The following is a 13,201-nucleotide window of genomic DNA, read 5'->3' as shown; positions in this document are numbered from 1 at the left end:
CATCCATCTCTCAAACAACCTCTCTATTTGACTATGTTCTTGCTGACCTCTCCGAAATGAGGCATCAGACATTGGAAACGGAGGCTTACTCAGTGATCTGAATCAAATGAGAAGTGCAGAAAGAAGAGGAGGAAGAAGAGTGATGGGTGCCAGGGAAGGAGCACAGAGGTAAACAGAAGCTTGAAGCGTGAGATACATTTTTTAAATTTATTTTATTTTGAATTTGACAGGTTGAAGTCTCCTCGGAGCAGACCCTCTCCCAGCTGGTAACAACGTCATTCATTTTCTAGTGAGCAAACGTATTGGAACTGACAGGTGTGTCCTAATGTATTAATTACACTTTATTGATTATTCAAAAAATAAATAGCGCTGAATGTCGATGCTCAGACCTGGGTTCGGTCTGTCAAGAGGTACAGGTAACCAATTTGAAAACCAGAAATCCGTCTATGGATGAAAGACAAGCATTTGGAAAGCTGAGAGAAGATGGAAAAACAGATTCTTGCCACTTCAAAAAACATTGCGTGTTGCAAAAATACCTATTTGGGATGATCAAGAGCGAAAAAACCCACTAGTGAACTACGTAAGTACCGTATTTTCACGACCATAGGCCGCACCGTATTAAAAGGCGCAGTCTCAGTTACGGGGTCTATTTCTGTATTTAACACATACATAAGGCGCACCGTATTATTGGGCGCAGGCATGGTAAAACCTACGCTACCTTAAAACATACGGTAGAATGCATGTACGCTAAAACAATGTTTTTAAAAAGGCAGCGGGAGCAAAACTGAGTTCGGTTGTACTTTATTGAAGTATTTAACAATGTAGTCACATTGTTTTTTTATCAATCCTCATCCAGAAATCCATCAAAGTCCTCATCTTCTGTATCCGAAATGAACAGCTGGGCAAGTTCTCCAACAAACACGCCGGGTTCCCTCTCGTCATTGTCGGAGTCAGTCTCGTTGCCGGGGGGCTGTTCAGCAATGATGCCGGCTTTCGCAAAAGCTCGGACAACAGTCAAAGCAGATACCTTAGCCCAGGCGTCCACAATCCATTCACATATGGTGGCGTAACTCGCCCGGCGTTGCCTCCCAGTCTTAGTTGCGCTTGGTTTTTCACAGCGGCTGTGAGATGGGAGCACATGGAGTCACAGATCAACAGGGACGGTGACGCGTGGAAAAAAACATCCGGTCTCTTTATGTACACCTCCACTCAGCCACTCTCTCAGTTTCTCCTCATCCATCCAGCCCTTTTGATTGGCCTTAACGATGACTTCGGCCAGAAACCTTTCTTTAGGCAGTGTCTTCCTCTTAAAAATCACCATAGGTGGCAGTTTCTGTCCATTACCATGGCAACCAAGCACAATAGTAAAAGCCGACTTCTCGTGCCCCGTTGTGGGTATCGCTACCGTGGTGGTCTCCTTCTTCTCTATAGTGTGGTTCACCGGAATGGCGAAAGTGAGCGAAAGTGAACAACACCTCGTCCATGTTGGTGATGTGGTTGGGCTCGATGTGTTTGTCGGCAATCTTTTGACTGCAGTAGGAGCGGAAGATGGCCAGCTTTTCCTTGTAATCCGGCGGACGTTGCTGCGCCACGGTAGTCCTTGCCCGGATGGATAGATGCCGCCGTTTCATAAAACGAACGCACCAAGACGGACCTCCTTGAAAATGTTCGATTTTCATTTCTTCTGCAAGTGTTATTGCCCTCAGTCGAATGGTGACTGTAGAGACGCTTCTCCCGGCTGTTCTTTGCTCATTAATCCATTGCTCGAGTTGGTCTTCCAACTCGGGCCACCTCGCCTTGTTTCCGCGGAAACTCAGCTTCGTCTTCTTGAAGCTCGTTGTCCTGCTTCCTCCACTTGCGAACCATGGATTCGTTGATCTTGAATTCTCTCGTGGCTGCTCGATTCCCATGTTCCTCCGCGTAACTGATAGCTTGCAGTTTCAACTGTGCTTCGTAAGCGTGTCTCTTCGTAGGTGCCATTTTTGGGGGTCCTTAGCCAAACCGATGTTGTTTTGCACAATGCACACCCCTATATACCGACTGGGGGCATGCCTTTAGCGTCCTCCTTCACGCCCACCCTTCCCCCTTTACGTCCGTCTTTCCTCTATATAAAGCAGTGTGTCAGCAGGAAATGCTCCCAGTCAGTCAAGCGGAGCGCTCATCAAAGCTACACATAAGGCGCGCCGCATTATAAGGTGCCCCGTCCATTTTGGAGAAAATTCAAGACTTTTAAGTGCGCCTTATGGTCGTGAAAATACGGTAATGTATATCAAGGAAAAAAAAAGCAGAAAAGAAGACCCTAAAACAACTGTGAGTAACACCATCAACAACCTCCAGAAGTCACAATTTGCTGTTTGTGGAACAAGCTGCTTCATGAACAAAATTAGAGGAAACACCAGAAGATACGGGACGGTGTCCGACTGGTTAGAGCGTCAGCCTCACAGTTCTGAGGACCTGGGTTCAATCCCCGGCCCCGCCTGTGTGGAGTTTGCATGTTCTCCCCGTGCCTGCATGGGTTTTCTCCGGGCACTCCGGTTTCCTCCCACATCCCAAAAACATGCATTAATTGGAGACTCTAACTTGCCCGTAGGTGTGAATGTGAGTGCGGATGGTTGTTTGTTTCTATGTGCCCTGCGATTGGCTGGCAACCAGTTCAGGGTGTACCCCGCCTCCTGCCCGATGACAGCTTGGATAGGCTCCAGCACGCCCGCGACCCTAGTGAGGAGAAGCGGCTCAGAAAATGGATGGATGGATGGACCAGAAGATAGAAACCATTAGCAGGAAGAAAATAAAAAGGCTTCAAAAGGCTACAAAATTTCCCCAAAATACAGAGATGAGCCTTTATGGACTGAAGAGACAAAACTGAGCAAGTGACGGATAAGATAAAAGTGATGGATAAGCTAAAGCTTTGAGGAAAAAAAGGATCCGCAATCCCAAATACAAGCCCATCTGTGAAACTCAGTGGAGGTAATGTCATGGCTCGGGCTTGCATGACTTCTTCTTCAATCAGCTTTTTTTTAGGGGTCACTCCCTTCAGTGTCAGTAGCACTTTTGTCAGTGTCAGCTGAGGAGGATGCAGTTGAGATATAGTGGAGAGGGACACAATTGATGCGTCACCTCGAACATGTGAGTATAATTGTTAATTTCTATTCTTATCAATTACAGTAAAAGCGTCAAACTTGAGATGATTCACTTGTTGGATAATAATACTCAATCAGAATAAGAATCATCTTTATTTGCCAAGTATGTCCAAAAACACACAAGGAATTTGTCTCCGGTAGTTGGAGCTGCTCAAGTACGACAACAGACAGTCAATTGACAGAGAACACTTTTGAGACATAAAGACATTGAGAAAAACAGTCAGTGAGCAAGAAAGGGTTGCTAGTTATCTGGTAATGCCAGTACAATTATTATTATTTTTTTTTGACAATTGTGCAAAAAGATGCAGAGTCCTCTAGCACTTGTCCGGTGCAATGACCATTGTGCAAAGGGCGCCGAGACTTCAAGGAGTGTATGCAGTTTAAAGTGACTAGTGCGATAATCTGTGACAATGTTGATTGTGCAAATGTTGCAGATACTCCTCAGTCAGTGTGCAAGTGGGGCAGATGCTACTCTGGCATGAGTGGCCAGTATTGGTCAACAACAGATATGCAAGTAGTGCAGCGTGGCGAGACTACGACAGTGAGTGCACGAGTAATGTATAATTGGCCCGACAGAAATGTGACAACCAAGTCAAGACAAAAAAAAAGCAAGTAAAATGCTAGCTCTATAGGAAAATAAAATTATCTTGACTAGTCTTGAAGATTCTGTTTACTTCGTCTGATGAATATTTGACAATGTATTGGTTCATTATCTTGTTACGTGATGAAAAATTATAATTTTGCTGTTTCCATCATGTGTTGCATCATCATCAGTGATCATCAAAATGAAGTAACATGATGACAGTACCAAAAAGATCTTTACAGAACTGGCCGCAATAAATAGCTCAGGAGATGCAACATTGTTGGCGCACCACTTTCAATCTGAAATCTCCCCTTGCATGCCTGCATGTGTGTGATCTGGTTCTCTGTGTGGTGTGTGACACAAAATATACAGCCGAGTGTGATTTGAAACCCCCTTAAGAGATTATTATGAGTATAATTAACTCATTCACTGCCATGGAGATTTACATTCGACAAACGGAATCCAGCCGTTCAATGCGATAGACAAAAGATATATGTCAAGTACATTTTTCAGTGGTTAGGCGTGAAGGAGGGTCTTGCCCAGTTTGTCTCTGAATATTAGGTTTCTAAACCACTGAAATGAAAAACAAAAAAAGATCCCGGTAGATTGCGACGCTACATCACTTTGGATTTGAGATCAGCACAGCTTTTGAGTAAAAGGCAAAGATTAGGGTGTGAATTTCGGCTTGTCTCGTCGATTGTGAGGGAGAGAAATGCCAACACGTTGGAAGTTGGACAAGTTTAGGCACCATACACTCGAACAGAGTATGTAAATGTATGGTATTAAACAGAGTATGTGTCGCAGTAGTTAGTAGAAAGGGTGTGTTGCGATGGTGAGAAAAGATGACGCAATTTATGGAGTGAATAACAAACGCTGTGTAAAAAAACTGTCGTTGTTTGGTTTGAGGTGTCACAAAGCAAAAAATATTAGTTTCAAAGTCACTGTTCTGCTTGATGTGTCTCTTCACAAAAAGCAAATTTTCTCTGCTTGTTGGTCGTAAAAAGCTAGAAACAAACTTTTTTTCTGGCGAAAGAAGACTGTCTATGCTTTCTTTTGGTAGGGTGGGTGCTTATATTCAATCCTATATACAGTATAACTGCTTTGTAAACAGCTGACAGTGCATGAGTTAATAAATAAATTATTATCAGAGGCAAGAAGTAGATGTGGTCAAGGTGTGTATGTCAATCTCCACACTTAAACCCCACTGAGCATGTATTTTACAGGCTAAAGAGGTGACTGAAGGTAGTAAACTAAAAAAAATACAGTATAAAGCAAGTATTATCACTGTTCTCTCTGTTGTATTTGTTATAATGTGCAATTTATAACTTTTAATCACTACCCATCTTTAAATATCACAATAGCATTAATGAAGGCAGTTTCATTAAATAAATGCATTCATATTCAGCGTTTGAGTCTCCGCAGGGTGCAAAAACTTTTTGTGAGGAAGTAGGAGTGCGATTTAGGGTGGAATAAAAGACAGCCTTAAAAAGTCCCACAGTAGAACCCAAAATAGGCCCATGAGAGCCTTCGGTCAGGTCATATGTCACTGTTTGAGTGCCGAAGCAAAATGTTAATAGCCTATTCATTGGGTGGCATATAGCACAGTGGTGCTCTAGTGTGAAAACATCATAAAGAAAATATTTGGCATGCAGGAAAATACCAAAAGGAAGCTTGACTAAACGCTGGCATCTTATCTTGGAAGCACAGCGTCTCTATGCGAATATTCCCATTATTTGACACACTTTGATGCAGACAACAACAACAACAACATCATCATGGACCGTTTATGGCACAGACACACACGAACGTACACATTAACACACACACCTACGCGCACACACACGCGCACACAGACATGCTAGTTCTTTCAACATGTGACGGGAAAATTCTTCCTCAAACATAATTATGGAGACATCTTGAACACATTGTTTCGTGGCGTTTCAGTGCTGTTGTTGTTAACGTGACAGTCCGAATTAGAAACATTGCTTTGTCTCGTCTCCATAATGTTTGAGTACTCTCAAGTTGGTATGCTGAAAAAAATAAATAAAAGTGAAATAAAGCATAATTGTGTTGTGTGAGTGATCTGTCAGAGGGTGCATTAGTCACACAATGGGTGAGAAGAAGGAGAGAGCATGTGTGGGCCTAGCTTATCTGTCAGCCTTGTGACAGGGCCACTTATACTTTCAGCTCGCACCTGTGGAAACAGAATAAAACTAATGTGTGCTACATACACACACGAGTGCGTCCCTAAGCTCATTAGACAAGCAGAAACGCCGAGACCCCACACATGCATCACTGGGGGACGCAACCGCCACTGAATCACCTGGAAAGTCTAGAAAATATAGGAAGTTCTTTATAGCTACAAAGCAGGTGCCTTGTAAGGAACTAGTTTGGCCTCCTTTGGCATTTTTACTCCAAGCCAAGTAGAAATTAACCTCATAAGATCAACAATGAGCCTAATTGGGGAGGCAGAGTGCACCTCACATCTCTAAACATGGATCGTAGCTTGTTGGGAGATGAAGTTCCATACGTTTTGATGAATGTGGGGATGCACGGTTCACTTTGAAGAAGGGAAAGAGCTGTTTCAAAAAGCTGCTTGTAGAAAAGATACGTTTCAATGTCACCGTCAGCTAGGTATTTGTTATCAATTCACTGCCATTGACGTCAAATGTCCATCTTAACATGGAGGCCTGGCAGTGAATGAGTTATGTGCATTATGGTTATCTGCAAAACTTACCATACTTTCAGAGGAATGACATCTGTCCACGACAGTTTAAGTTCTCATAAAATGTATACAACAATCATATGTCATTATGTTTTTCATTTATTTTTGTATTTTTTCATTATATGCATTTATTTATATTTTCCATCCATTATCTGAGCCGCTTATTCTCACAAGGGTCGCGGTTATGCTGGAGCGTATCCCAGCTATCTTCGGGGAGGGGGCGGGGTACACCCTGGACTGGTTGTTTTTTATATTTTATAATACAAAATAAGGAAAACATTTGAGCTGAACAACAGAATTGCTTGGCTAGCGACCAGTTCTGGGTGTATCCCAACTCGAATGAGGACTAGCGCAATAGAAAATGGATGGATGGATCACAATGTGTTCCTAATAAACTGTCCTGTGAGTGTGTGTAGATTGCAAAGAACAACACAACACAGAGCCCAAGAGTGACTTTCATAAATCAGTTTATAAAACAAAGTGGTTATTATTTAGTATCATATTCAATTACATAGTCTGTGGAAGGAAAGGAGCGCGTTATTCTTCTCTTTTTCTCTACTTTGTCCCGTCCACGTTGTCGAGAATACAAATGGAGCATGATGCAAATACAAAGGCTTGTAAAGACAAATCAACAGTCACTGACAACGAGGAAGCTAGACTGCTGGATGTGCATCAGCTTCATGACAAAGTTGCCAACAAGATAAATACAATCCCAATTTCAATGAAGTTGGGACGTAGTGTTAAACATAAATAAAAACAGAATACAATGATTTGCAAATCATGTTCAACCTATATTTAATTGAATAGGCCGAAAACCAACATTGAATGCCCGTGACCTTCGATCCCTCAGGTGGCCCTGCATCAAAAACCGACATCAATGTGTAAAGGATATCACCACATGGGCTCAGGAACACTTCAGAAAACTAATGTAAGTAAATACAGACAAAGCTTCAACAATTAGTGTCCTCAGTTCTCAAACGTTTATTGAATGTTAAAAGAAAAGGTGATGTAACACAGTGGTAAACATGACCCTGTCCCAGCTTTTTTGCAACGTGTTGCAGCCATAATATTTGAAGTTAATGATTATTTGCTAAAAACAATAAAGTTATCAGTTTGAACATTAAATATCTTGGCTTTGTAGTGTATTCAATTAAATATAGGTCGAACATGATTTGCAAATCATTGTATTCTGTTTTTATTTATGTTTAACACAACGTCCCAACTTCAATGGAATTGGGGTTGTAAGTAAAAAAAAAAAAAAAAAAAAAGTGTTTGGTCTCCAGGAAGCAAACCAAATGAAGAGAGGCAGCTGGGAAGTATTTGCCAAAAAGAAACCTTTCAGCAAATTTGTTTAGTCATGGCAATTGGTACTCTGATAGAACAAATCTTTTCCCTGGTGAGGTAAAGTGACTGCAAACCAAACCGCAGACATTTTATTTTTTAATTATTAAAGTGCTAGCCATCCATCGTCTACAAAAAAAAAAAATTTTTAAATATTTTGAATGTGCCCTGCCTCATCTTCCTGAAAAATAGCCACCAGCACAATTTTATGAAGCTAAAACGACAAAGGGCCATGAACATAAAACACATAAATAATGAGTTTGGGTTTCGCTGTCTACAACACAATTATTAGGGAGGGAACACAAACACTTTCAGGGACAATGAGCTCGTCGTAATGGTAGGAGAAGGAAAATATTTGAATGTGTCTAGTCTAATTGTTTGTCGAAAGAAATATTTTACATGATGCCCATGAAAGCAGCACTAGCATTTTGCAACTTCCACAATGGCCACTTTTTTTCTTTTTTACACGAGACCTTTGAGCTTCATACACAAAAAAACACCACGTATAAACCCCATTCGTCATTATATGTATGTAACTATTTGTGTCGCACAGTGGATAAAAAAAGAAAACAGGCTTTCATCAAACTGGAACAAAATAAAGCCATATTGCACCTTTAAAATATCAACAGTTTAAAAAAGAGATGTTGTCACTTAATAGGTGTTTTTTTTCAAACTAAAATTGGCAATGATAAAATTAAATAAAATTAAAAAAAGAAAAAAATTGTTTACACCATACATCTATTTTTACAGAGCAATATGAGAGCCACAATGGAAAAAAAACCAAATAGTAAGATGAGAATAAAATCACTTTCAGTATAAGTTTCAAAAACAATGCAATAGCTAATAATTTGGTAAATAACACCACCAGTATGAGCTGTTGAATGGGATTGTGCAAACAGACTTAATTCTTTTAATATTGTTTATTCTTGTCATTTTGTCTTTTTTCTCACAATTTCACTTATTCTCCTCTTCAGTTTGGCCCTAATACTTCGGCATGAGCAGTTTTTTAATTGGGTGGCACTACAACCTTGTTTTCTACAAGAGGAATGAGTGAATGTGTTGTCTCTTAAAGTGTGCAACTATGTCCAAGCAAAATGGCTGCACACTGAGTCCACATATTTTGCATTTGAAAACGCGCACAGCACAGAGGTGATTACAGTGGTACCGTGTAGTTTGATCGTCCTTAAAGTATTACAATTTGCTCCAAAGTATAAAAAATATTTCAGTTGTTAGATCTTTCACCATGTTTCATTTAAGCAGGTCAGCTTTCAGTGTTTTTGAGTCCATCTGTTTTGTTTGACTAGAAGGAGCACCGAGTAACGATTTAGATTACTACATTAGCTCCTTGTGCTAGTTTTTTTTTCCTGTCTTAACATTATATTGCATTATCATGTAATAATTGTGTGACAGACGCTTCAGTGTTATATTGTTTTTAACTCACCTATTTTAGACGTTACAAATGATGAATAACGATTAATGATGTCAAAATTTTACTTAAAACATTGCCTGTACAGTTGTTGAGGGGTTCACGGCATCGACAGTTAGGACTCAGGAATAAATTATTTCACATATACACTACCCATAAAAAATTTCGACACATTTTCTCATGCTATTAAATGAGAAACCGTCTCCAAACTTTTGACTTGTAGCGTTATTCTTCTCAATGCCAAAATGTTTTTTTTTTTTTTGCAGTCATACTTTGAGGTACCACTGGATTTAGATGTTAAAATGTCCAAGTTTTGAATTTATTCCAAAAATGATTGGAATTGTATTTAGCTTATTTGTTCTACCGTATGCCAATAAATACTAACAGAAAGAATGCTGTATTGTTACTTAAAACATTGGCTGTACAGTTAATAAGGGTTTTATGATGGAGACAGGACCCTGGAACAAATGATTCCAAATATAATAGATCTCAGTGGGTAGATCTTTTTGGTGGTCATAATTTGAGGTACCACTGGATTTAAATGTAAAACGTCCATATATTCAAATACACACAATGCTATTGTTGCGTATTTTTTCATTGGTGATACAAGCCATAAGTGGGGAGGTGGTTGGAGACTTACTGGCTCAGACAAGCAGCATCTTGACTCTGGCCGTGGACTCATTTCTTGTTTTTCGCATCATCTACTTACAGTTGAGGGCAGTCAGCGAGTGGACCGTGCCACCCGAGGCATGAATATATGAATAAAGGGCGACGAAGGCTCCATTCCCGAATAGTGGCTGCAAAGCTCCAAGCGACTTCTCCACGAACAAGCATCAAACGTGTGTTTGTTTGAATGTTTAAAACTTCATTAGCTAGGAGATGCTACTGAGAAGCAGCTGTGACGGAGAACCCACCAGGGAAAGCTGACTCTAATTTGCTGTCGCCGACAACAGATTTTGCATACTTCATATTTTTTTCCCCCTTGCCTTGTCTTAAATCTATGCATAAAATATGCCCTGTGGCTCACAATTGCCTAAAAACATGGTGCATTTTGTTCAGTGGTATAAGATGCAGGCTGTTTAGAAGCTTAATTAAGCAGGCATTGTTTTAAAGTAGTTTCAAGAAAAATGGGAAATGGGAAAATTAACAGGTGTTTGTTTTACATGAAAATGTTACAAAATTATAATGGTTACACCTTAAGGCCCCCATTACTCAACTTTTACCTGTCTTGTGAGGGAACATTATCAAAATGAATAGGGTACTTGCTCAGATATAAGAAGCGAATCCCCGCAAATTGTACACAAATCGAATGAGAGAGGAAAACCTCCATGAACAAAATCTTACATGGCTTTGGATGTTTACATACTAGCACCTTTTAGTCCATTTTAATCGAAGTCTTGTTAGTTTTCCCCCTTGGTGCGGTTTGTTCATTGGGTGGAATCGGGTGGAGACCGCATAAACCGTATGAGACCACCTGGAAGAAATTTCAAATGAACTGTGGTGCAGTTTGGTTGCTGTGAGAAAGTGATGTAAACACAATTTGATCCAAATGGGAAATAAACTGGAAGAAGCGTTAATAGATGAGTTAATGAATCAGCATGTTTAATATCAGCACGGTTTAGCATGTATGCGGTTACCAGAGAGTTAGATTGTCCAGATAGTAAGAAAAGTACTTTAGAAAAGTTTACTCCATGTTTTATCAAACCTGGCGGGAATATTTTAAAAATCCATGAAATGATTCAGACCAGAGTAAACCTACTTCGTTCACACTTGTCCTCAGTACTCTGGTCCGGACCAAAACATACATGCTGCATTTGGTCTGATTAATTTCAAAATGGCATTTAAAAAAAAAACAAAAAAACAACGTAGCCATTAAAACCGTATACAAACTGAGAAGAGTCTTCCAAGTGGCCACGGCCGGCTTGTTTGGTGTACACCGAGGTTTTGGTGAGTGTGTTCACACTTAACCAAATGAACCAGACTACAGCCCCTTTTCCAATACACAGTATTGACCCTGGTTGTCAGGGCGATACTATGGATGTGTTTCGGCTTTTAAACCCTAGTACTACCAGCTACGATTTCTATCAATACAGTTACAGATTGGGTAAACTACTACTGGCCACTCATTCCTAGATTAGTCATCAGTTTTAACAAGTATGGAAATAAGATTTGGGGTTACACAGGTGCATTTGAATTAATGAGAATATTGTTTTAAAAAAAAAAAAACTTGCGGTAGTTGTGATTGAATTGAATTTAAAGCATGTGCTGGGTGCTACAGAGACTGACTGGTCAGGTGAGGTTGCTTTTCAGTTATTAGAATGCAAACGTGATAGTGTGTTTACATTTAGAACCACTGCTATATCACAGCTTTTTCAGCAGTCATCTTTTATGGGTTTTTACAGCATAAAGGCAAATCTGAATGTAGAGTTGCATGACTTCAGTGTAGTACCATGCCATGCCCCAGCACTGATGTCTACTGGTCGACATGCAGCATAGTTAAGAGCGAGAATAAGAGCCAGAGAAGGTCGCCAACTGAGCTCCGGTAATAGTTGTTCCTACTGAGCAGAGATTATATATGCCCTTTAGTATTTTGTTGTACGCTCTGGTCTTGTTGTTCCCCATCTGTTTAAATTGAGGTTTTTTGAAGGGGTAGAATTATTGTAACAGCTATGCTAATTTCAGACATCCGACTCATGGCTTTTCACATTGTACTCTATGTTAGCATTAAGCTAGCAGACTTTCATTAGACAATATTATCAGGTTTGGACAAATATTTTGGTGTTTAATTCTATTTTAGGTGTCAGTTTTACAGTAAACTTCAACTGGGAGCGACAAATAAACCACTTGAAGCAAGCACACAGTTCCTCTTATTTTCAGATTTTTGTGAGAGAGTAAAGACAGGCATAAATGAATACTTAAAAAATAAATTTGCGTTTAAAATGTGTGGGAAGGGTAAAACTATAATAAAATATTTCTTTTAAAAGTTCTATATTGCAGATTTTCACCTACTGCGGGTGGCTCTTGAACATATTCCCCATGATGACACTAGTGATGTCAGAGCAGTTTCCTAGCACCAGAGGAAACTGAGCAGGTACAGTGTATTGGAAAAGGGGGCTTTTCAAAGCAATCACACTCACTTGGCGGGCTACGGCAATTACCGCAGAGCCCCACATAAATACTCCTTCATAAAACTGACCTGAAAAAACATGGAGTTGAGAAAAATGTGTCAAGCCTAAGTAAACACAGTACAGTAAAAAAATAAAATGTATGGCGTGAAAATGAAACTGTGTGAGTCACATGCTATGAAGTATTGGCATGGACAGCGGCCAGCTTTCTCGTAGCTTTATGGGATAACTCACGTACTATACACTCTTACAGGTGACAGTCAGTAAGTAGCTTGTGTTTGTCTTGCTACGACTTCTTCCAACTTGGCTGTTGAATTGCCTTTTCAAAAGCTGATGGGGTTTTGTTAAAAGCACTCCGTCTTTTTTCACACGATGATGCTGTTGTCCTTGGTGGAAGTGTTTTCATATAAGCAGCAGAGCACCATCAGCCTGAAAATCTTTTTTTTCCTGTGATTTAAAAGATGACAATATTTCAGAGTAACTTAAAATGTCTAAGGCATGAATGACTTGATGTTGCTGTTTCGTTGTTTTTGCATGAATGCACGACACAGTGAAAGGGTGTTTGGGAAGTCATCCGGGTGTTCTTTGGCGATCACTTGGGCATCATCGGGCTTGGTGGTTTGTGTTGTGGCGTGAGCGGGACCTTTCGAGGACTGCACGTCGGTTGTCTGATCAGAAGAAGAAAAAAACCACTAATTAGAACCAGAGAAAGAGTGGATCCTTCGCTTGCTCATCAAACACACACAAATGCTGACATGCGGATGCAAAGAAGCAAATCAAAGCAATTTACTGGCAATTTGCTTATGGAAATATAGTTTTGAGATTGAATATTTAGTTATGACAAAAGGCATCACCAGCGGT

General features: G+C 40.2%; 1 protein-coding gene across 10 annotated transcripts in view; it reads right to left on the bottom strand.

Annotated features, from left to right (window-relative positions):
* Window positions 1-13,201, bottom strand: part of diaph2 (diaphanous-related formin 2) — a 563,702-nt gene that overhangs the window by 26,544 nt on the left and 523,957 nt on the right. For 9 of the 10 annotated variants that reach the window (XM_061787869.1, XM_061787876.1, XM_061787875.1 and 6 more), the window contains one exon: window positions 6,899-13,008. The exons of the other annotated variant lie outside the window; for it this stretch is intronic. In XM_061787869.1, coding sequence (XP_061643853.1) covers window positions 12,944-13,008 — 65 coding nt within the window. In that variant the 3' untranslated portion in view covers window positions 6,899-12,943. Of the gene's footprint in view, window positions 1-6,898; window positions 13,009-13,201 lie in introns of those variants that run through there. 10 annotated transcript variants of the gene reach the window in all.

The sequence above is a fragment of the Phyllopteryx taeniolatus genome, chromosome 10 (genome assembly GCF_024500385.1).
Source record: "Phyllopteryx taeniolatus isolate TA_2022b chromosome 10, UOR_Ptae_1.2, whole genome shotgun sequence".
Lineage (NCBI taxonomy): Eukaryota > Metazoa > Chordata > Actinopteri > Syngnathiformes > Syngnathidae > Phyllopteryx > Phyllopteryx taeniolatus.
The sequence above is the reverse complement of the archived record's forward strand: the minus strand, read 5'-3'. Positions and strand labels throughout refer to the sequence as shown.